At 34.2% G+C, this 26297-nt stretch overlaps 1 protein-coding gene across 1 annotated transcript; it reads right to left on the reverse strand.

Moving 5' to 3' along the window:
- Positions 1–226: 226 nt before the first annotated feature.
- On the reverse strand, positions 227–25617 carry LOC113104750 (potassium voltage-gated channel subfamily KQT member 1-like; the record flags this gene model as incomplete). Its single annotated transcript, XM_026266127.1, is given in 8 exon segments — positions 227–288; positions 291–336; positions 4428–4568; positions 6100–6196; positions 6305–6383; positions 7389–7515; positions 9074–9164; positions 25201–25617. Coding segments are annotated over 8 exon segments (870 nt in total), but the record flags the coding sequence as incomplete, so codon positions are not given.
- Positions 25618–26297: the final 680 nt, after the last annotated feature.

Below are 26297 nucleotides of genomic sequence, written 5' to 3' on the forward strand. Positions count from 1 at the left end.
TAGCCTTATGTTGCAGATGCATGTTATATAATGTGTAACATGAGGACTGCGGGCCCCTGAGGCCCCTGGGGCCCTATCACTCTTAAATGGACCACATTAACCCTGGACCCCATTACTAGAGGGCCTCTATAGGAAAACACTGCCCTGGGGTGCCAGACAAGCTCAGAGAAAGTATGTGTGTGTTTTGTGTGTGTGCAAAGAGAAAGACAGGAGTCAGTGTGTTTACCGCAGGCAGAGCAGAGAAGGAGATCGCGAACACGCTAAAGGCAGGAGGCGTTGCCTTCCCATCCACGTCCTGAGGGACTTGTCTCCATAGCCTATTGTAGTCACAGGTACCTAAGAGGAAAAGAGAGTTTGGGATTCACATTCATAATTCTCTTGTAGTGTTTGCAGAAATATGATAAAGAGACAAAACACTCTTATGTGCTATAGGAACAGATAAAAAAAAAAACATCTTAGAAACTGTAAAGAAATTGGCTAAAAACATACAGAACACACTGACAGCTTAGAAGTCGACCGATAGTGGAGTTTACAAATACCGATAACTAGGTTGGACAACACTGGCTGAAACCGATAAATCAACCGATAGTTTAAAAAAAATGGATACTGAAAGTGCTCTATCTGTTAAAAAAAAAAAAACAGTAACTGAACCATACTTTTGTAAATTATAAAAAAATATTATATTAATTATTAAACTGAACATTAAGTTTATAATTTAATAACTAATGTTAACTTTAAAATGTATTTAGTGATGGCAAATGTTAAAATTAACAAAGCTTTCATTGATCTTAATGTTAAAACTGGATAATTGTAAAGTGTTACCATTTCACTTCAACAGTCATGCTAAGATGGCTATCTTTAAATATCTACACAAAAGCCATAGCTATATGTATAGATATTGTATGTGTACTCTCACTATTTATTTGCTTCTATTTTAGAACACTTGTTAATTATCAAAATAACAAAATATGTTCATCTCAACACCCAGGCAAAAGCGCAGCATTGGCACCTAGGACAAATCACGGGTATCACACACGGGACACATCCACATTCAATTCAATGGCAGTCTAAAACAGTTGATTTAATCAACAAATGGGTAAAGTTACTTCAAGAATGAACCAATGTAGCTTAGATGAGTTTGAAGTTTGGTGTTAAAAAAAGAGCAGACAGAAAGAGAAAGTTTGATTAATGTTACAGCTCTATAAATGAAGCACACAAACCTATATTAACGCCATGGAAAGACAATTGTTTCACTGAAAAAATGCACAATACACAAATCTTAAAGCCAGGGTGACATCTTTATGTACATTGACAATGATCTGGGAACAAATTGAATGTAATTTATTTAAAAACTGTGCGAATGGTGCTCTGTGGTGCAGCAGGATTTCTAAGGGCTGCATTTATATCCGCATATAAATATTCCTGCACTGTGCAGCACACAGTGTCATGTGTCAAAAAGCAAAAGCAAACAGCATGAGGTGTTTATATTGATAGCAGACCCTCCTCAGCCGCTCCAGCTATGAACACAACCTAGATGGATTTTTACCGATAGCCAATAGTACTAGCAATCAATTATTGTACCGATTAATCGGCAAAACCGATAAATTGGTTTATATATATTGGCAACCAAATAGCAAAGCTATGGTAACCTATAAGACCTTGGTGGCTAGTTTGCTTGAGCAAACACCTTTTTTTTTTACGTCCAGTTCGACCAAACCAGAATAGACATTACATCTTCAAAACATTTATTTTAATTTTGGAAGCAACAAATACCATCAAATCAAAAACAGATCTATGGAAATGGCAGACGTGCTACACTTAAGGATTTATGAGTATGTCTTCTAAGACGTCTGTTGAAGTTCATCCTCGGTTAATTCTTTCCCTAATCCAGCCTGAAACATGGCGTTTCAGCTAACACAGAGGAAAACAACAGGCCTGTAGCAGCGTAGTTCATTCGAGAGGGCTTTCTGCTGATGAGGTGTGTTTGGTTTCTTCCCATTCAAGATGGACAAAAACAGCTAAAGTAGGACGAGGCGTCAAACAAGTGCTTCGGGTGGCGTGAGGCTTTAATCCCACCACTGAACATCCAAAAGACTACAAAGGCCACGACAAGAGGGAGTCCACAGTCACTGGGATTCAAGTGCCATGGGTGGCGCCCCAGACTGTGTGTGTGTGTGTGTGTGTGTGTGTGTGTGTGTGTGTGTGTGTGTGTGTGTGTGTGTGACTTAGACCCCTAATATTCTCCAACCAAGTGATTCACGTCGAGTTATTGAGTCACAGAGTTCAGGTCGATGCTCTACGTGTGTGGCAAAACCAAAGCTAACATCTCAGTGTGTGTGTGTGTGCGTGTGTGTGTGTGTGTGTGTTTGCGTGTGTGTGGTATTCTAAGCGTGTGGGCTGCGATTACAGCACTAGTTTTTATTTCTGTCTTGTCTTTAATCATACTAAATATATCTGCTCACAGCTCTTCTTCTTTTTAAGTCAAGCGTTACGCTTTCTAACATGTTTAAGAGTGACTGGAGAAATATAGCTACTAGAATATTGCGTATATTTTCGCATGAGTGGAACGCTGTATAATCAATTAGCATTTAACACCAGATCTATCTGTTTAATAATCATAAACACGCTAGCAGGCAAAGGGTTGGATACATTTACTCCACTATTTGTGACTTATATTTAAATGATTTAAGCTAATAAAGTAGGATTTGTTTTTAGCTAAGTGCGTGCAAACTGTTGACCACCACACTTCTTTAAGAATTTATTTAAGCTTCTACAAAGTTTTTCTTTTACTTTTATTAAGGATAAAGAACATTCATCTTCCTTCTTAAAAGAAAACAAGAGGCCAGAGGAAACAGCAGCAGCTTTGTTAAGTTAGCATGGAGCCGAGCGCCTAGCGAGAGCGGTTATGATTCATGTCGTTTCATCATACGGCTCTGGATGTGTCATGCCAGCTGTGGTCTGCACCTGCAACTCCAGAAAAGAAAAACACAGACCAGACACCAAACGGTTCCCCTTCGCTCACTCGGTCCCGAAAGAAGAAGACAAAACACAAATGAAAAAGTGTTTCTCTAAAACTATGAGATGGAGAACAAGAGATGTCTGCTTACATCTGATGCTTTCTCTTGAGAGTTTCAGAAAAGACCTCAATGTCTCAAACATGGCTCACATTTGAAGTTCTCAAGAGGATCTCATCATGCTATCCACATTCATTTTATACCACTATAATCATACCGCATGACATTTTATTGACTCAGTTGCGTCTGGTTTTTATTACAATTACAGACTTCACAGAGACAAGAGCGAGACGACCCCCATCGAGGGTTTCTCAAAGCCACCTCCTCCATACAAACAACTGCTTTGTCTGGGATTCGAGAGCCGACGGGTGGCCGTACGCTTTCTGACCCTCTTCACAGAGAGGTAGAGCCTCTGCAATTAAAGCTTTAATTAACAGATCCGACACTTTACGGCACAGAGAACAAAGCTCTTTGAGCGAGAGGTGAAAGGGACATTGGCCGAGCTTTTGTGGCTCTCAGATTCCCCGTACAGCCGTACGATTGGTTTCCCATTACGGTTCACACTAAATTCAGCTTTTTAATTAACTGCACTGGAAACTTCATCCAGGACCGATTCCAACAGTCTTTCGAGTGGGTAGCTGGATGTTTTATGACCCTCTTTTCTTGTGTGGTTTGCAATGCGACAGAACAAAGAAATCACTGGACATTTAAAAGCATTTTAGAGCTTCAATTAAAGTTTCTGTTGTGGATTTAAACATTCCCACCATCCCAAAGAAAGACCCTGAAACTCACCAGACCCGACCCAATGACAAATACAAGCTATTTGAGACACAAAATACATTCGTGTTCAACTAACTTTGACATGCAGCACTCATGAACCATCCACACGAGGCACTTTTCCGAAACCTGCTGAGCTCGCTATGTATGCTGTGTTTTAAGGTACATGACTGACATAAAATCCATATAAAGTATTTAATACCGGCCAAATTCTGAGGATTCATCACCAGTGCAATCCCACAATGCATCATGAAATGTGCGCATGTTATAAACATACTTGATATGCATTCAAACTTTGAAGTACTCTACAAAACAAGAAACTTCATGATGAACTGCTGATTAGCTTGCGTATGAGGTCACACCAGATCCCCAGAGGGCAAGAGGATTTCTAGATTTTAATTATGTCGAAACCACAAACACACCTAACATTGAACAACTCAAATGATTTAAGTTAGACGATGACTGATGTGAAAAGCAGATCTGCAGAGTCGTTGATCAGACCAGCTAGCTTAAAAAGCCAGACTTCCTTAGTCGATCATCGGATGGAAACTAGACGAACCTGGTCTTGTGAACAAGGTGTTTTTCTGCTTGTCAACTCCAATGACTCAAGTTTTTAAAGAAGAAGACTAAACTCACCACACCCCACCACAGAGCATCAGCATAGCTAGAAAAACCCGTCCTCCCTTCCTCGTCCACTGCGTCTTTCTCCGCCAGATACACAAAATAAGAGGAGAAGATCAGACCCAGGAACCCGATGTACAGCGTGGTGATCAGCTCCTGAACCGGGGGAAATCGTTTGTTAATAATCAACAAAGATGAACCCATTTCCAAGACTTAAGATTGAACTTGAGCTCCTGATTATTTCAAGGCTCTGCATTATTTCAGTGATCTGACAAATTTTTCTTATACATATCTTACATATACCGTATTACACATATCTTATTAGACAATATGATATCAAATTATGTGACAAAATTTGCATACATTTTTTGTTACATTTTTTATTTTTGTTACAATATGTAAATTCACTCAAATAAACATATATTTCTTTATTATCTATAAAATGTATATATTTTTTAGATATATTTTATTTGAGTAAGTCCAAGGGAATAAATATCTGATGGCAAAATTTGTATAAATTATTTGGTACATTTTTGGGTGCAACTTAAATTCAATCAAATAAATACATATTTATTTATTATGTATAAATAAAAAATATTAATTAATTAAGTCCAAAGGAATAAAATTCACATGAGAAAATTTGTTTACATTTTTGGTGCAATACATAAATTCACTCAAATAGTGTGATATATAAAACTCAAAAAGTGCAATATATATATTTAAAATATTTAGCTATTTATTTGTTTGTTTATTATATATACATAAATTAATATTCTTATTTGAGTAAGTCCAAATAAATAAAAAGCATTTTTTGGTACATTTTTGGTGCAATTTATGAATTCATAACATGCATGAAAAAAAAAAATATATATATATTTTATATATATATATATATATATATATATATATATATATATATATATATATATATATATATATATATATATATAATTTTTTAATATACGTATATACATTCAAAGATAGGATTCAAATCTAAATAAAAAGGACTTTTGAATAAATGTATTTTGTTTGATTTATTTTGTTTATTTTTTTATTTATTTATTTATTATTTTTTGCTTAGTTTTTTAGATTTTAGGGGTCTTTATTTATTCTTTTTTTGTGTGTTTTAGTAGAATAAAAATCTGACGAAAAATTAAATTCATGACTTAATGGAAACCTAATGACACACTGTATACATTTTTTGTTACATCTTTGGGGCAATATACAAACTCCAGACTAAGATGAAAACCCAATAAAAATGGCGTTTTAAAACTGCTTGAATACATAGTTTATGTGGCGAATGCCATGGAGTATAAAAAGCACCTTAAAAGGCAAACCTTCCCTAAAGCCAGGAGTGCATGTGAAGGCTCACGGGGCGCTGAATATCAGCCCAATCACCCCTGATCCACTGAGAACTTCAGCCCTTTCATAAGAAGTGTGTCAACGATGAAGCGATTGAGAAAATGTGTGCATAAAGCGATTGGATTTAATGCATAAAGCCTTAGATCACTGCCACGGGAGCTCTCCGCTTAGATTATCCTAATGTGAAATCATGAGGCCATATTTGGAGAGAAATCTGAGGTGGGTTGTGCCAGACGTGCACTGATTAGCCCTGTTTGATGAAATCAGCGGCTTTCATTGTACTGTAAAGTCTTAAGGTGAATATCACGGCGTAAATCAAGCGCACCTGCCGATGAATAAAAACCACTGATCCCAGAAGCCTCCACGTTCCCCCCTGACGATCCACATGCAGCATTCGCAAGATCTGGAGGAAGCGGATCCCTCTGCAATCACAGAAATCACAGCAATGTAGTAGAATAAACATCAGGGAATATGATCATCACTGGATGTTGTGCTGCTGAGGATGATGCTTCTGTTGATCATATCTGTACCTGATCGCAGATGTGGCGAACACTTGCCCATTAGACCCAACACTCAGAACCACAACAGAAGCCACGACTACTATCAGATCTGAGTCAGCAGTCAAAGAAGAGAGAGAGAGAGAAAACACAAGAGAAGTGACAAGAATGACACCATTTTGATGCAAAATGTATAAATAAAATTACAGCTCATGGTTATTCAAAAATATACTCAATCGGAAACTATTTATTCATTCATTTTACTTTATTTTTTGTTTATTTTTTATTTATCACTTATTGATCACTGCAAAAAAAAAACAATAAATAAATTAGCCTGTAAACATGACATTTCCGATGAAGTGAAAGTAATAACATTAAGGTTAAAGCCTCTTTGGTTGTTTACTGGTTTGTAATTACTAATGTTTATTAATTTAATTGTATTAATTTATTTACTTTAGTCATGCAGTAATTATTTTATTTAATTGATTTATTATTACATTTGTATTTTTTGTTACATTTGCATGCAGTTTATTAATTTATTAATTTAGAAATTGCATGAACAAATATTTCATTGTAGTGAAAACAGTAACCTTAAGGTGAAAGAAAAACATCTTTAGTACATATACTGTATACTAAACTAAAAAAATATTTAAAGTAATACTTTGTTACTTGAAATAAAATAAATGGTATCTGAAAAAATCCTAAATGTATTTTATTTAAGCTATAAAAACTACATAAATACATATAAATCTATAAAAATAAATAAAAATGACAAAAACACACAACAAAATTACTTAAACTTTAAGACAAATTGTAATGAAAATTAAATGCATAAAAAAACAAATTCTATTAATTAACTATTATAATAAAAACTTAGAGTAGTTTCTCAATTATACTAAAATAATACTGGACACAATTAGATAACCTTTAGAAATAATTTTTTTTTTTTTTAAATAAAAAAAAAAAAAATAAAAAAAAAAAATAAAATAAAATCAAAACAAAACAAAACACAAAATTAAATTAAATAAAAAAATAATAATAAAAAATAAAAAATAAAATATGAAATTTTTAGTGTGAGGAAAGAACCTGAAGTTATACAGTTCCTTCAAGTAGATACCTATAATGGAGATGGGTTTCCTGATGAACCTCAGACGGCCTTTAATACCCACATATTTGCTCCGACAGCCAGCTGACCACAGACGGACCACGTACTCCGTCCCAAAAAACACCACCAGCACGATCTCCTGTAGAGCAGAAAGAAACGGGTGGATCTTTGAATGCATACATGCGTTTCTACACACTATCCCGGAGGATCGTCTCGCTCTGAGTCAGCAGGACACACTGATCTACAGCTCCTCTCTGACCTCTCATCATCATCTGACCCCATCTCCGGCCCGACTGCAGTTTACTTACACAGGTCAAAAACAGCTAACAACAAATATAGTCTGCTAGCAGAAACAAACTAACTGTGAGCACTCCTATTCACTACAATATAATATATATATATGTGTGTGTGTGTGTGTGAAACATCTCTGATCCTTTGATGTGAAATGACTCATTTTTTAAATAATACAATTAAAAATAAAATAAAATAAAACAGTAGATGTCTTAACTGAGTAGAAATAAAATAAAATAATTAATAGAGTTCCCAGTTTCAGAATCTCTCCTTTAGAGATCAGCTTTGATTTGGAACTTTGATTTTTGTATTATTCTATTTTATTTTTAGAATAAAATCAATTTGGAATTTTTATTTGGAATCTTTCAAGTGTGTCTTTTGTCTTTTTAACTGATTGTACTTTTCAGAGGATTAAAACAAAAACAAAAATAAGATCAAATGTTTCTTTTCAAAGTAATGAAACCAGACACAAATAAGTCTTTTTCCAGAAAGAGATTTATATTTGACTATTCTTTAAGAAATGTTTGTACTGAGATCTTTGCTGATCTTTGTGTATTATCTCGTACACAGTATAAATAGACACAAACGCTGTTCAGCTCCTCTGTGTTTCTCTAAGGTCCTCCTCACAGGTGTTGTGTACTGACAGAAATACTAAACTACTCCATCAGGAATATTTAATGTGCTCCTAGGAATAAGAGCCTTCAAATCCTGTCCATGAACTCAACATTAGCTCAACTGAGATGTGACACTGCCATCCAGTGGGAGACTAGAGTACTGCATGAGTCTACTGGAAATCACCTGCAGCACACATAAAGAAAATACCCCTTTAACTTTAATAATAAATATCTCAGTGTGTGTGCATGCTATTCAATAAATAAATAAAGAGATGAAAAATACATAAACACATTTTATTTTAGTAAAAAAAAAGGATCCGTCTTGGTATTTTCTGCTGAGGCAAAAAGAAAAGAAAAGAATAAAGTAAAAATGTATTTTTAAAATAAATAAATAAATATAAATAAATAAAAGCTTCAGTCTCAGCTGGGGGAAAAATATAAACAACAAAGCACTTGTTTTTTTCTGTTAGAGGTAAAAATAATAATAATAATAATAATACAATTAATTAAATAAAATAATCAATAAATAAATAGTTAAAAAATGCATTTATTAAAAATAGTTTAATAAAAAGTTTTCATTATATATTAGGGGTGTGTGATAATATCATAGAATAAATAATACATAAATATATTTACAGTATCAGTCTTAGCTATGTAATAAATATAAAAAACAAGCAATTTGTATTTTCTGTTAAAATAAAATAAAATAAAATAAAATAAAATAATTAGATGGGAATAAAAAATAAAATTAAATAAATACATAAAAGAACTGATATCCTGTGAAAGGCTTACCATCCAGTAGAGAGATCCTGTTGCGAAGTCTGCATACTGCTCGATGGTGGACAGGACGCTGAATATCAGGCAGACGAGGACCATGAGGAACCTGGGACATATAGTAGGTAAGATCTGCCATTACACACAGGTGTATCTCTTTCCATTTAATGATTTCATCGGATGATTCACACCACATCATTATCTGTTCACATCAAAACCGCGTAAGGTCATTTCATCATAGACTGATGAAGATTTCGGTTATTTTTCCATTGAACTGGATCTGGAGGCAACTATGGCCTTGATCACAAATCATCTCAATTCACAAACTTGTTATGAGCCAATACAGCAGTAACTCAGCATAACTCAACACTTTGTCACATGCTGTTTGTATTTGCATATAACTAAATGTATTGCTTTAATATACATAATTCATTTTAAATTTACACATTCCAAAACACCCTTGCATTCTTTGGAAAATAAAATTCTCTATGATTTCCAGTTAATCGTAATCCTGCAAGCTTTTTATGATGCACATCAGGACAAACACAAATATATTAAGGCATATTTTTAGACATCAATCCTTAAAAAAGAATGAACGAACAAATTTACTAATTAAGATCAAATAAAAATAGTAGATGTGAAACAAATTAATTAATTAATTTTAGCTGGGTAATAAGTATAGACAACAAGAACTTGCCATTTTCTGCTAATTTTCTGTTAAGGCAAAACTAGATAAAAATAAAATAAAATAAAATAAAATAAAATAAAATAAAATAAAATAAAATAAAATAAAATAAAATAAAATAATAGTAACGGTAGATGTCTTGGCCTTTGGTATTGTTTAAATTAAATTAAATTAAATTAAATTAAATTAAATTAAATTAAATTAAATTAAATTAAATTAAATTAAATTAAATTAAATTAAATTAAATTAAATTAAATTCATCATGACAGATTGTGAAATGCAATATAAATACAATTGACTTTCACTGATTTGTCTTTAATTCCATCCTGACACATTCAAATAGATGTTAAAAATTAAGTTAAAATGAATGAAAAGCACACCAGCAAAACACAGCCCCCCTAATTACACAGGACGTCCTTAATCTACTAGTCATTCAGAAAAGTCTCAGACTAGTGATGGTTTTGAACAGAATGAGCGTACTGTTAGTGTTGGGAAGGATTCCCACACAGAGGACAGATGTGAGACAGTTTAACCACATGAGAGGTTACACACGCTTTTCCTTCAAACACACACACACACACACACACACACACTCCTTCCAACTCAAAAAGACAAACACACAATGTGACTCACACAGCAGTCAGAGATCAAAAAGTCAGATGTTTATTTCAAAAGATAAAGCAGCGAAGGCGTTCTGGAGTTACGTCACGTCCAGATGTACGCTGACCTCGAGTGTTCGAGCGGTTCCAGTCTGTTGTGACTGAAGGTGGTCTCCTAACATCACCCAAACCACAGTCATGACATGTGAGCAACATCCTCAAATACTGACCGCTCCTGAGCGGAGAGACACCTGAGCTGAGGCTCTGCTCATCTAAAGAGTCTGAACTGTAGAGCACCGTTCTTCATAATTCTATAGGATCCTATAGGATTCCGTTCTAGTTCTGTTCTGTTCTTCAAGATTCTAATCTATAAGGTCCTAATTTGTGGCAACATATAGTTAAAAGTTTTTGAACAGTCAGATATTTGATCCAAAGTACACCAAAAACAGTAAAAATATTTTACTATTTAAAATAACCCTTTTCTATTTGAATATAAATTCTAATGTAATTTATTCCTGCGATCGAAACTGTATTTTTTGCTGCTTAAAAACATTTATTATTATTAAGTTGAAAACAGATATGTAGGATGTATTTTTAGGTTTCTCTGATGAATATAAAGTGCAGAAGAACTGAATTTGTCTGAAATATAAATCTTCTGTTACATTATACATGTCTTTAGCATCACTTTTGGTCAATTTAAAGCATGCTTGCTTAATAAAAATAGAAATGTGAATGGTTTAGTGTATAATAGATCATTCTATTCATCAAAGAATCTTGAAAAATATTGATAATGATAATAATAAATGTTTATTGAGCAGTAAATCAGTATGTTAGAATGATTTCTGAAGATCGTGTGACACTGAAGACTGGAGGAATGATGCTGAAAATACAGCTGCGCATCACAGAAATACATTACATTAAAAAATATTCAAATAGTAAACTGCTTTTGCTGTATTTTGGATCAAATAATGCATGTTTTGTGAGCAGAAGAGACTTTGGACTGGTAGTGAATATAAACTGTAAAGTTTCTGGAGTGACAAACTGAATTCCCTAAAATAAAACTTGCTTCCAAGAATGCTCCTGAAATGTTCGTGCAGAGCGTGGAAGCTGAACAGTAAACTGGAGGCAATGATGCGATCAATTGCATTTAGCTTAATATACACCCTTGATTTTGCTCATACAGAAAAGAGTAATCCATCTTTCAAATCGGTAAAAGATCTACTTTCAATTGCGTGCACTCAAAATAACCACAAAACATTGTGCTTTTGTAAAATAAAGAGCAAACGGTGCACTTTCTTCCGTCTCGGTGAAATGTAGCACGTCAAAAAAAAAATTATCTCAACTCTGTGTTTGACTCACAGACTTGAAAAATATATCTATAGAAAATGTCTACTTTTAAATCAACCAATTCAAATGGAAAACAAATATGTTCAGATTATGTAGTTTGTATGGAGAGGAGAGTCGTTGACCTCGTCACTGCAGCCGAATATACAGAAAACACTAGTTTATCAGTGGATTATAATGTTAAGGCAGTCTTCTTGCTGTTTTGCCCTGACACTCTTAGGTAATAAATGTTATAAATAATGTTCAGTTTCTTGCACCACGGATAATTTCGCTTCACAAGATCTCAATGTACTGTATTGTCAGGAGCCACAGCTGTTAATTTTGTTCCTTGAGATGCTTTCTTATGACTCTCAAAGAGACGATAGCAGTCAGCTTGCATCTTGTGGCCTAAGGTTGAGTAAATTAACAGCAACTTCAAATTTTTGGTTTTCGTTAGGTTTATGCTCTGGGTTCTGCTCTATTTGATTCAGCATTGTAAGGTTCTGCTCTTCTTAAGGTTCCAGACGATCAGGTTTCTGCTCTTAAAGGAGTCAAAGGACACTGACGCTGTACATTACTGGAAGCAGTGGCTTTTAAACATTCACTCTGTTTGGAGCCCATAATCACAAGGTCCTTAAATTTCTGTCACTAAGACTCTCAATGCTATTCAAGCAAGGCGATTATGTTCAGAAAACAAGTGCATACTGTATGCCGTTTAAAAACTTATGTCAAAAGAAAAATATAAGCGAGTATATATCATCTGAGCTAAATGACTGCAGCTGCGCTGTATGGAAAAAGAAATGCTCCTCTAATCCGTTTCAGAAATGACCAGATGTTGTGATATCACACCATCAACAGCAGGATTAACAGAGATGCAGGACGCTACACTCGTAAATGGAACAAATATGGCCTCCATCGTTTTCTCAAATTTGGATTAAGAGCCATGTCAATAGATGAAAGAGTAATAATGTTTCATAAGCTGAATATCCCTTTAAATCTGTCTAAAGGTTGAGTCGCAGGGAATTGTTACTATAAACAGTTCAGGTACCATCTGTGAATAATAGTCAAAATATGAAAGAATCAAACTGGCTTTGATCTTATGTTTAAAAATAATTGAATGTCTGTTATAGACTGTATTTTATACATACTGTATACACACTCACAAGCCACTTTATAAGGTACACCTGTTCAATTGCTTGGTAACACAAATAGCTAATCAGCCAATCACATGGAAGCAACTCGACATCTAGATGTGGTGAAGACGTCTTGCTGAAGTTCAAACCGAGCATCAGAATGAGGAACAACGAGGATTTAAGTGACTTTGAGTGTGGAATGGTTGTTGGTGCCTGAGTATTTCAACAACTGTGAAATACTGTGCAGGCTGGTGGTGGTGGTGTAATGGTGTGGGGGATGTTTTCTTGGCACACTTTATGCCCCTTAGTGCCAATTGGGCATCGTTTAAATTCCCTGGCCTACCTGAGCATTGTTTCTGACCATGTCCATCTTTTTATGACCACCATGTTCCCATCCTCCGATGGCTACTTCCAGCAGGATAATGCACCACCTCAGCTCGAATCATCTCAGACTGGTTTCTTGAACATGACAATGAGTTCACTTTACTCAGATGGCCTCCACAGTCTCCAGATCTCAGTCCAATAGAGCAGCTTTGGGATTTGGAGGAACGGGAGATTCACATCATGGATGATCAGCTGACAAATCTGCAGCAACTGTGTGATGCTATCATGTCAATATGGACCAAAATCTTAGAGGAATATATCCTACACCTTGTTGAATCAATGCAATGAAGAATTAAGGCAGTTCTGAAAACAAAAGGGGGTCTAATCCAGTACAAGCAAATTGTACCTAATAAAGAGGCCAGTGAATATACTATATATATATATATAGTACAGACCAAAAGTTTGGACACACCTTCTCATTCAAAGAGTTTTCTTTATTTTCATGAATATGAAAATTGTAGAGTCCCACTGAAGGCATCAAGGGCTATTTGACCAAGAAGGAGAGTGATGGGGTGCTGCTCCAGATGACCTGGTCTCCACAGTCACCAGACCTGAACCCAATCCAGATGGTTTAGGGGTGAGCTGGACCGCAGACAGAAGGCAAAAGGGCCAACAAGTGCTAAGCATCTCTCGGGGAACTCCTTCAAGACTGTTGGAAGAGCATTTCAGGTTACTACCTCTTGAAGCTCATCAAGAGAATGTCAAGAGTGTGCAAAGCAGTAATCAAAGCTAAAGAAGAACCTAGAATATGACATATTTTCAGTTGTTTCACACTTTTTTGTTACGTATATAATTCCACATGTGTTAATTCATAGTTTTGATGCATTCAGTGAGAATCTACAATTTTCATAGTCATGAAAACAAAGAAAACTCTTTGAATGAGAAGGTGTGTCCAAACTTTTGGTCTGTACTATATATATATATATATATATATTAGGGCCGGGACTCGATTAAAAAAATTAATCTAATTAATTAGAGGCTTTGTAATTAATTAATCGAAATTAATCACATTTTAATCGCATATAAATATTTGACCTGAGAACAGTGAGAAGTAATTTTTTTTTTCAAATGGATTTATAGTATACCATTGAATAATGACTGAATACATAAGCTTAAGCAACAAAATATTGTTTATTTTTGTTCAGCCAAGTCTAGCAGACAAGTGCAATTTTTGCCATGAAGTGTAGCAATAGCATATTTAGAAACAATTTAGAAATAGTACATTTCAGAAATTCAGGAAGCTTATAGGTGCTGGAACCTTCTGTAAAGAGTTTTTTTTTTTAAGTAAAACACAATACTGTCAATTACATTCAGAACATTGGAAACACTGACTATTAGAAAACATCTCTCTGTTGCTTCAGAGGCCATAACATACTCAAGTCCAACTCTTAATAACCTTGGCCAAAACAATAAAGAGTTCAACATAAACTGTTGCACCAACAAAATAATACATAATTCAACATAAAGTGTAAAGTCCACGCTAGCTGCTATATGTTTTGCGTTGAGGTGATACTCGAGACTCGATGTGCTGCAGTGATATGCGAACGCTAGTTGGTGCTTCAGTATAATCGGTCCGCCGAAACAAATCCAGTGAGAAACGTTCCGCGGTGCAAAAATAAGTTATTAAAAATGCGGGAATTTTTTTCTGTAATTAATTAATCTTAGTTAACGCGTTATTTTTTGTGTAATTAATTAATCTCAATTAACGCGTTAAAGTCCCGGCCCTAATATATATATATATATATATATATATATATATACAGACACACACATACACTTTATATTTTCTTAAAACAATTTACATAAAGCAATTTCACACACTTTAGTTATTCAATTATTTTAGAATTTACATTGAAATTGTATTTATTTACATATTACATGTGTGTTTACTTTTTAATTATTAAATAATATTTATTATTTATATTTATATTGAAATATATTGAAATATTTTATGTAATTCTATTAAAATATATCTAAAAATATCACAAATCACTAAATATAAATAATAAATATATATTTACTTCATTTTTTACTTTAAATTGTAAATTAAACAATTTAATAATTTACAAATAACTATTTTTTTTTTAATCACTACAGTCTAATTAATAAAAACTACAACTTTAAACCAAGAGTAATCTAGTCTGAGATTGTGCATCTTCTGAAAGGTCGTGTTGTGTTTGACCTTTGTCATCATGACCCTTTACTCCTCATGAGTCGTTTCTCTTTGTGCAAATGTTGGTCTCTACTCTACATTATGTTCCTGTCAATCCCATGGACCCCTGCAGACACATCCAGGGCTCTCGACTTCAGCCAAATTAAATTCCAAATCCAAGCCAGATTCCTAGCCCAAAAACAATAACAGTTTCCTCTGAACCCTGCCTTAGACGAGCCATTTTCAATCAACCTCCCATTGCGTTAAGAAGACACGGCACACCGGCAGCTAATAGCGTCACGAGCTTGGGACGTTCAAAATGAAGGACAAACTCTAGACCTGATTAAAACAAAACATCTGGTGCATTACTGAGCTAGATCCCAAAATCAGACTGATGACTGGCATTCATCACGTCCATTAAAACTGATAATATATTCTAATCTAGAAGTACATTTAAAGAGAAGATCAGTGCACAACAAAAAATCTACAATGTCATTAATAATATATAGGTATTAAGCCTAAATCAAATCTCAACTATCATTTCTTACAGCTGTCCTGTTACATTTCGTGGGTCTTTTTTGCATGAGTTGTTAAGTGTCTAATGAAAGTAATAATTGGCTTTGGTAACTAAAAGCTGCTTGCTAATTGGCCAGTAACTTTATAAGGAAAGGAAACATAATACATGGTTTAATCAACCCAAGAAAACTAATCTGACCCTCACTAATGAGAAAACCCATTCAAATCAAAGCAAATGTCAACTTATCAACTTTTATCATTTCAATTTATACCAACACTTGCCTGGAAAATTTACCAAGGTCTTTTCTTCCAGACATGAATTTTGGGACACACTTGGAATATTTATCACAATAAGCCTTAAAAAAGAAAACATTATTAGCTAAATCACTGTATGTTGTACAACTTCACAGAGAAATAAAAACTGACACAAATATGGTAATATAAATAAACATAATTTAAAAGTTTGGGATTTTTTGCAAGAAATTAACACTTTTATTCAGAACGGATGCATTAAATTGATTAAAAGTGACAGTAAAGACATTTATATGTTACAAAATATTTCTATTTCAGATAAATGCTTTTCTTTTGAACTTTTTATTCATCAAAGAAATCCTGAAAACTAAATGTATAACGGTTTCCACAAAAATATGAAGCAGCACAACTATTTCCAAAATGTATAGTAATCTGAAATGTTTCTTGAGCAGCAAATCAGTATATTTTCATGATTTCTGAAGATCATGTGACACTGAAGACTGGAGTTATGATGCTGAAAATACAGCTGTGCATCACAGGAATAGATTACATTAGAAAACCGATTCAATCGGAAAACAGTTATTTTAAATTGTAATAAAATTACACAGTATTACTGTTTTTACTGTAATTTTGATAAAATAAATGCAGCTTTGGTGTGCAGAAGTGCCTTATTTAAAAATAAGTAAATAAATAAATAATAACAGCAAGATACATAGTTTTGAACAAGAGTACAAAAATCAGGCTTCTTTAAAGTTAATAATCTTTTTCTTTTTCTCAAAAGGTCACGTTTTCAAGGTTGCAGAGGACGGATCACTGCTGACCTATCAGACAGCGATTACAGATTTCCGGTCATCCAGGAAAAGCCGGTGATGGCTGTTTCCCAGAGTCATGCCCCTCGTATCGGGGTCATACATCAGCTTAGCAGAGATATTAATACTCATTAGCAGGGTGATGCAGAGGATTATGCTATCATATACTGCACATTTGGCATACTGCAAAACAACTGGGATGCATATTCAAACTACTTTTTTCCCTCTCATACTTTCACAGGAAAAAGGTACAAAACTGTCACTGGGGCAGTACACTTTCAGAAGGTATTAATATGTAAACTTTAGGTACTAATGCACATGTTTAAAGCATTAATACCATTTAGGCACAAATATGTACTGTTAAAGTACCTTTAAAGAACTTGTATTCTGTTTATATGCATCATTAAGGTATGCTCATTATTTTCGTCATGTGACACACAGCAGCCACAACAGCATATTGGCAAATTATCATTAAGCATCATTTATTTATTTTTTCATTTTTATTAGAAATATTCAAACTATATCCTGAAATATTTCGATTCTCATCTTCACAGATTATGTTAGATAAAATGCGATGGTCAAAGTAGCCCAATAATGTAATCTATTTAACGATGCATTAAAACCGTCAGCTGTTACTTAAGTAACACATATGGTTGTCATGCAATAACATATTTTAATTCAACTGACTTTATATTAAATGTGAATTTAACATCGAAAGTTAACGTGATATAAAAACGGCTACTAATCTTTCAGAGCAAATAACATTTACATTATCAAAGATCATTTTAACGGACAGTATAGAGTTCAATCACTCTCAGAAACTCCCATTAAAATCACTGAAACTGTTAACACTGTGAAATCAATATCTTAATTATAGATTTGTACACACATCTGCACTTTGCTGTTTCTGAATTTGCCAGAAAGAGAAATTCAGTCAGTGTGCGAGTGAAGGAAGCACCAGCATTTTAGCGATGACTCATCAGAACACCTCTGATTGGCCATTGCGTTCATAAGCTCATCAGAATCTTGTGTGATTGGTTATAATGCTTGAATACTGCTCCAGTCACAACTTAACACTAGTTTTTCTGAGAGTGTATGGGTTTGTAGGAAATACACCTTCCAATTAAGAAATCCACTAAAGCAGTGAGGATGATAACCTGTGAATGTCTCCGTTTGTCTAGGGCAACCCGAAGCAGCACAAACAAAGCGTTGAGATATAAGGAGTGTGACTGTAAAAGCGGAGCTGTGAAGTACAGCGGCTCATGAACACCACCTGACCCGACTCTGGCCTGAGATTACTTATTGATGGCAGGCAGTTTTAGGATCCTGACAGGGAAACAAGAGAACATGAATGTAATCCGGTCGCCAGCTCAACTTAAGCACGAAATGGTACACTGGTCTCCGTACGATGCAGTTCGGTAACTACAGACCGCTCTTAGTGCAAATAATCCGAGACAGTTACAGCTAGCAAAACTAGCAGCCCACCCAGCCAAGTGTGGACTCGCTTCATAGAGCCAAACAAAAACAACCAAACCAATCATATATTTGATGTCTAATGGGATTTGAAGTTGAAAACGGTTCAAAATGACTCATGCATCCAGCTGTCCGGAGTGGATTAAATCGCCTATGAGTTATGATCTTATTTGGGATGAACTGATTATTTTTATGGCTCAATTAAGTATGTTCTTAAATGTGTGCCAAAAAAGGGGGGAAATAAATACTGTATTTTCTGGAAAATAAGTCGAACCTGGTCAAAATTGCATTGTAGAATTTTTAAAGGGGTCATATGATGTGATTAAAATGTTTCCTTTCTCTGTTAAGTGTTACAAGCTCTTGGTGCATAAAGAAGATCCGTAAAGCTGCAAAGACTAAAGTCTCAAATCCAAAGAGAGTCAACCACACCCCCCTAAAACGCCTCATTCTAGCATGCCCCCAGATGGACACCACTAGAAACCAGTGGTTTAGTTGTATTTACAATTGTTCCAGAACAGTTCAACCCAAATTTTCAGATGTGTGCAGCGCATTTTATGGAGTGCATTACTTTCCTACAAGAGTAGCCTATAATGCATTCATTCTGTGGAGCAATAACAACTTTACAAGGACAGTCTGGTGCTTCTGACTCACAGCCTGTAAGTACGTTTTTATATTTAAAGAATTTGCCACTGATGATTCAAACGTGAGTTTTGAGCAGTGTAGAGTAGCGCTTGTTGTTTGTCACAAAATGCAGACATGGTTTTATGTTTACAAGGCAAGATACGCAACACAATGCATAAAAAGACAGTATAAGTCATTATAATCCGTAATTATGTTACTACTGCATGCAGCAAAGGCTTAGTTTGTAATGGGTTTTACTGGATTTGTCTCGCCGTGCCGGGAGACCGTATGATGAGGGGTGAAACATTTCCATCACACGCTTGAGGCATTCGGCCAATCACAACGCACTGGATAGCTGGCCAATCAGCGCTCACCTTGCTATTTCAGAATGATGAGCTTTTCAGAAAGGCGGGGCATAGAGGAGAGACCATATATGTGGAAAATAATATGTTGTTTTTTACCTTAAACCGCATTAACATTACACCAAATACACAAACTAATGTTCTTTTTAGCAACATCAAATGACCCCTTTTACATTCAGTTTGAGGTCAGTATTTTTTTTATTTATTATATAATGTCTTTAGATATGTTATGTTACAAAATATTTCTATTTCAAATAAATGCTGTTCATTGAAACTTTGTATTCATCATAATGAGTTCAGAGCAAAAAACTCATGAGTTGCATCAGTGTATAATTCACATTCCATTATTACATTCAGAAATAATGTAAAATACTGAATATCTTTACAAGCATCAAACATGTTTTTTATTTCCCTTCACTCCACAATAAATAATTTAAGTTTAATAGCATTCAGAACCAAAGTTATTTTATTATAATTTATATACTTTTTGTTTTTATCAATATTTCTAAACTTTCATTTTAGGTTTAGTTAAATTTTTTATCATTCGTATTAGTTTTTATTTATTTTAATATTACAATTTAGATTGATTTTTATTTAAATTTTTACTTCAGTTTCCGTTTTTATTTATTTTATTTCCAGTGAATTAACTTAAACTAAATAAATATTAATATTATTGCCTTGGCTACTAACTCAGCTTTATTTCAATCAACAAAAAAAGTTTAAGTAGTTTTAGTTATCGATAATAACCCTGTTCCGAATGGAACATGAATCAAACATGTAAGTATAAAACAAACAGAAATTATGGTGACGTTCATTTTCGACTATATTTATTATAATATAATCTGCAGCTGCAGCGCGGGGAATGCAGAGAGTGAAAAGGTGCACTGGCATGTGGATCAGTGCATAAGATTCATCAGAGGCACCTGGCCATGTGCATAGCTGAAGGAAATCTCCCACAATGCAACAGTGTCGTCTGTTTTATCTTCCGCACTTTTTCCACATTGTAGCCTTTGGCAAAAAAAGCACACATTTGGGAATGTGGAAGCTGAGTAAAGACACAGCCTGCGAGAGAATGATTATATAAAACCTCACTTTTATCTCTGAGACAACAATAAGATTAAACCACATCAAGACTTCACAGATGATCCCAGTGACTCTTGTTTATTTTATAGTTCAAAACTTCTACAAAAACATTCTCCCAAGGGTTTTTAAATACTTCTGAACACTAGCAATACTCAAATAACATCTGTTTTTTTTCATATATGCTTTATAAATGCAAGTTTTGGGGATTATTATTATGAATGATTATTGAGCATAATATTGTTATAGCACTGTTATTTCGTAATCTGAATTAGATTTTGTTTTACTTGTAATTTTTCAGTTTAAATGTTAATAATTTTGACATTTTTATTAGTTCTTGGACAGTTTTTATTGGTTTTTATTAATCTTTAGATATTTATATTTACCTTTAATTATAAAGTGATTATTGTAAGGTAGTAGTATTTCATTTAAGTTAAATTTTCATTCTGAAGGTTTTTGAGCTTCTCTATTTTCAGCTTTTATATATGTCACAGTTCTGGTAGTTTGGACTCTCAGTTTGCTTTTTATATACATATATAATCATTTAAATGCAATAAAGGTGTTTTTCATCTAGTCATTATACCGTTAATCCTAATTTCTAAACCCAGACAGGATTTCTGAAAACATGGTCACCTGAAGAGCCAGACAGGTCATTAGTCTGTCAGGATGGATGCGTTCGATGTTTGTGTGTCCACTTCAGCGCTGGCAGAGCAGCCAGAGAACACCCTGGCATCGATAACCATCGGCAAGTAAGAGTTACTTAAAGGAGCGGCACAGAATATCAGTCAGTGGGGTTTAATTTTGTAAGAGGCTGAGATCAGGTTCACTGCAGCGACTGCAACTCTAGATACTCAGTTACACAGAGAGAGAGAGAGGTTATCAGACCACCAAAGCATCAGCACTGAAGCGAGTTTCCAACGCTGTCATGACATGCTTGTCTGATAAGTTCAAGAAAAGTACTAATATGTGCCAAAAGCTCCAGGCAGAGCGCCACATCTGAACATTCATTATTCTCCTCAATTTGGAATTCATTCACTGAAAAAAGTGGGTCAGAGAGTTATCAGCATGTTCTTAAAGAGATAGTTCACCTAAAACATACAAATCTGCCATTATTTACTCATTGTTATGTTGTTCCAGTGACTTTCTTAAATCTAACACAAACATAAGGAGATATTTAGCCAGATGTCTATGCTGCTCTTTTCAATGCAATACAAGTGGATGGGGACTGACTCTGAGCAGGGTTATTATTGTAAAAAAAATATATATATATTAAATATTAATATTTATAGAATGAAATGACAAATTAAATTAAATTTAAATGAAAAGTAATACTGAAATAAAAATCTAAAACAACAATAAATCTGAAATAAAAAAAACCTTAACAGTAATACTGTTATAATCAAAAATAATGACAAATATATATATATATATATATATATATATATATATATATATATATATATATATATATATATATATATATATATATATATATATACTATAGCAATTTTATGTGCTTTTGTCATTATTTTTGATAATAACTTACTTATATATGTATTACTGTTTAGGTTTTTTTTATTTCAGATTTATTTTTGTTTTAGATTTTATAATCTGAATTGGTCTAAGAATTGGTCCAAAGTCAGAGTTGGAGATGTCTTGAAAAAATTTTTTTGTATGTATACAAATTGTATAATATCAAAGGTACTCATTTCTAGTAATTGTGCGGATAATTCTTTTTTAATATACTTGTCCTCTCCCCACATTTGTCACTACCGCAACACAGTAATGATAATTTAATTAGAAAGGTTATATTGACCTATTAAGATTGTGCTATTTTATTAAACATTTTCCAGAAAAATTAATGTAAATCAATAACAATTCTTTTTTTTTTGTTTTTACATTTTCAAGTGTAATTTTTATGAGATTTGTTGTATTTTTAATCAAATTTTTCTTTGTAAAAGGCAAAAAGTTGATCATACTGATTTCAAAGTTAAGGATTCGTTAGTATGAATATACATTGCACTGAAAACTATCATAACATCTTAGTTGATAATTCAGCATACTTTATTTTTGACAAAATATCCCATGTTTCGGTAGTGACAGCACATTTTCGGTAATGACAGTAATGCTTTGGTAGCAACCAGAGGTGGGTAGTAACGAGTTACATTTACTTCGTTACATTTACTTGAGTAATTTTTCGGGGTAACTAATACTTTTCGGAGTATATTTAAAAATGGGTACTTTATACTCTTACTTGAGTAATTTTTTTGGGAAAAATCTGTACTTTTACTTCGTTACTGTGGGCGACGCTCCTCTCGTTACTTTATCTTAATGCAATAAATGTTGTAAATGGTTAAGTGAAAATGATCTTTAATAATGTAAATGTTATTTGCTCTCTTTCTGAACAATGAAAGATTAGTAGCAATATTTATATCACATTAACTTTCAATGTTAAATTCACATTTAATATAAAGTCAGTCGTATTAAAAATATGTTATGGCATGAAACCTATATCTGTTACTTAAGTAAACAGACAGGGTTTTATAATAAATTGGAGTAAAGGCTGATGAAATATATACATTTACACACGCACACATACATTATGTACATTTATCTATATATCTAAATAAAAATAGGCTCCGTATATATGACCCAAAGTAACTACTTGAGTAGATTTTTTATCCGATACTCTTTTACTCTTACTCAAGTAACTATTCGAGACTAGTACTTTTACTTTTACTTGAGTAAATATTTCTAGAATTACTTTTACTTTTACTTGATTAAAGTTTTTGGGTACTCTACCCACCTCTGGTAGCAACCACATCACATAATTTTACCTCACATACTAAAACACTACTATAACATTTTGTTATATGAAAATTTTGTTCATTTATGTCACTACCGAAAAAAAGATTTTTAGTCACTCTCCTATCCTGAAAAGTCTGTCTTGCAGAGATTGACTAAAAATTATTAAAATTCTAAAACTTTCTAAATTCTAAAAGATTGTGGAAGATAAATTCTTGACATGGTTCCTGATGGTTTCAAACCTAATTCTTCACCTTAATTCTTAATTCTTTTAAGTGAACGTGTCTCTTCTTCTCCACCTGTTTTTTCTGACCGTGCTGACCTAATGAGCATTTTTGCTGTCCTTAACTTTGCATATTCTAGTACTGCATCATTCTCATGGGCATATAACAATTTTTGACTTTTAATCTGAGCTAAATCTCTTTTTTGGCTCATTGTATCTGTAAAAGAAAACCTGCTTGCTAATTATGCACACCTGCACATTGTGGAGTTTTTAGCTTATATATCACTTATAAATGATTAAATGCAAAATGAATAGTAGTTATTAAGATTGACATGGTTTTGGAATTGGCAAAATGTGTAAAATTATCAGAATATCAGCTTGCCTAATAAGTATGCACGCACTGTATATATACTTAATAAATAAAACAAAAAATAACTATGAAACTACCTAGTACCATTAGAACACACTAGCAACCACACAGCCATTATTCAGAACATCTTAGCAACTGAAAAACAACGCTTGGTCAACCAACCACACTTTGTCCTCCTTCAGTTATGGAGAGCCACTCGGCATCAGCTGTAATTAACACACGACTGGAGCAATGAGCACAAACTAAACAAAACTAAAGATTTTGACATTTTCTGTGAGGGTTCCGCATGCAAACTCTTAAATGCCTCAGTCACAAACCAAACCAGACGTCCAACCTATTTTTAGGAATAAAACGCAGTTGAAATGAGGACACACTCAAATACATTCCTACAACAGGCAACCTCTAAGAACAGTCAAACGCTCTCAGACAAAAACAAACATAAACATGATTAAAAAAATCATCAGCTTCTTAATATAGCAGTTTAAAAGAACGCTTAATAAGGTGCATTAAGTGTCCATGGACAATTTATAGGTAAAATATTGTCAGTTGTATACTAAAGCATCACTATTTTTGCCTATATTAATTCTATAATGAAATTAAAAATTAATTTCTAACTGTACAAACATTCCATGTTGTCGCTCAATTAATGAGTACTCATAAATCTGCATGTGTAGTAATTACAGAACTATTAGTAAAAAGCTTTTAATTTTTTTTTTTTTTTCCATTTCACAAAGCAGACATTATAACTTCCCTAATATAATCATATTAATCAAATAGATATAAAAAATAACTGTTAATTTAGCTGTTAATATTTACAAATGCCATATAGCAAATACTATTAATAGGACGTCAACTTCCTAAAATTATTTAATGTCAACAACCCAAATATAAAAAAATCAACAATGTATTTAAAAGTACATTTTATAGGCTCAGATAAACATAAATATTTATCCTCATTTTAAAGTGATGAAATATTACAATATTAATCATCGCAAGCTTCATATTTACAAATGCTGATTAGTAAAATGCTGTAAAATCCTATCAGAAAAAAAATTTTCTGACTTAGTTAAGAACTCTTCATTTTGATCTCTCAAAGTGCACTAGATAGAATAATTTAACTTTAAAACTTACTTTTTCTTTTTAAATATCGTGGTAATTATCGTAAGGTGGACTTCATATCGAGATATTATCATATCGTGAGATTTTGATATAGTTGCATCCCCTACTAAATGATGTTTAGAATGACATGAAGTTAGCACGACAAAAGTCTGATTAAACCCCTATTAGCCAATCAGAAGCTTTATGAGCACAAATGTTACATGCAGGTGAGTAGAAGTGAACAGGGAAGTACTACTCACACGAGGAAGTGATACAGGAAGCACCTCAGGCCGGCGGGTCTCTCTAGGAAGTTGTACACATCGCCCTGCATGCTAGTCTTGGCGTGGTAAGGGCTGTGCGGGAAGCGGGTGGCGGAGGGAAGCGGGACGGTGGAGATGGAGAGGGGCTGGCAGCGCTGGCTGTGCGCCGGTGGCTCCTTTGTGTGGCCACCTGGAGCGACAGGTTCGCTTGATCCATTATTCACCATGGGCTCCAGTTCCAGTGAAACAGGAGAGTGTGCCGCGGCGAGGGAAGCGCTGGGCACTGCTGCCTCCTCCAGGCTGGGCAGGAAGTCATGGCCGTTGTGGCCGCAGTCCTTTAGTTTGATGCTGCTGCAGGAGGTGGACCATCCAAACGTACGTCCACGGGATAACAGAGGGGTCGGGCGGCCCAGTCTGTCCCCCATGGTGAATTCAGTGGGGTAGAACTGCTCCAAAGCGATTAGTCTGACATGGCACTAAACCTGTAAAGGGAGAAGCGATTTGTGATTTTTTTTTAAAAGACGTTCACCTGAGAATTAAAATTTGTTGAGAATGTCCTCGCCCTAGGGTCATCCTGAGATGTAGATGAGTTCGTTTCTTCATCAGATTTGGAGAAATGTAGCATTCCGTCACTTGCTCACCAATGGAAGTGAATGGGTGCCGTCAGAATGAGAGTCTAAACAGCTGATAAAAACATCACAGTAATCCACACCACTCCAGTCCAACAGTCCAAGGTGTGTGTTTGTAAGAAACAAATCTATCAAGACGTTAACTTTAAAGGTCTGTTCATACCCAGCAGAGGTGGGTAGTAACGAGTTACATTTACTTCGTTACATTTACTTGAGTAATTTTTCGGTGTAACGAATACTTTTCGGAGTATATTTAAAGATGGGTACTTTATACTCTTACTTGAGTACATTTTTTGGGAAAAATCTTTACTTTTACTTCGTTACTGTGGGCGACGCCCCTCTCGTTACTTTATCTTAATGCAATAAATGCTTCAGTTTATTCCAAACGCGCCGTCTACTTTTCTCTGGACAATGAGCGATGCCCATTCGCGAATGATTCATTCTTTTGAGTCAACTCTGTTCAAAGGC

Source organism: Carassius auratus, unplaced genomic scaffold (genome assembly GCF_003368295.1).
Source record: "Carassius auratus strain Wakin unplaced genomic scaffold, ASM336829v1 scaf_tig00218104, whole genome shotgun sequence".
In the NCBI taxonomy this organism is placed as follows: Eukaryota; Metazoa; Chordata; class Actinopteri; order Cypriniformes; family Cyprinidae; genus Carassius; species Carassius auratus.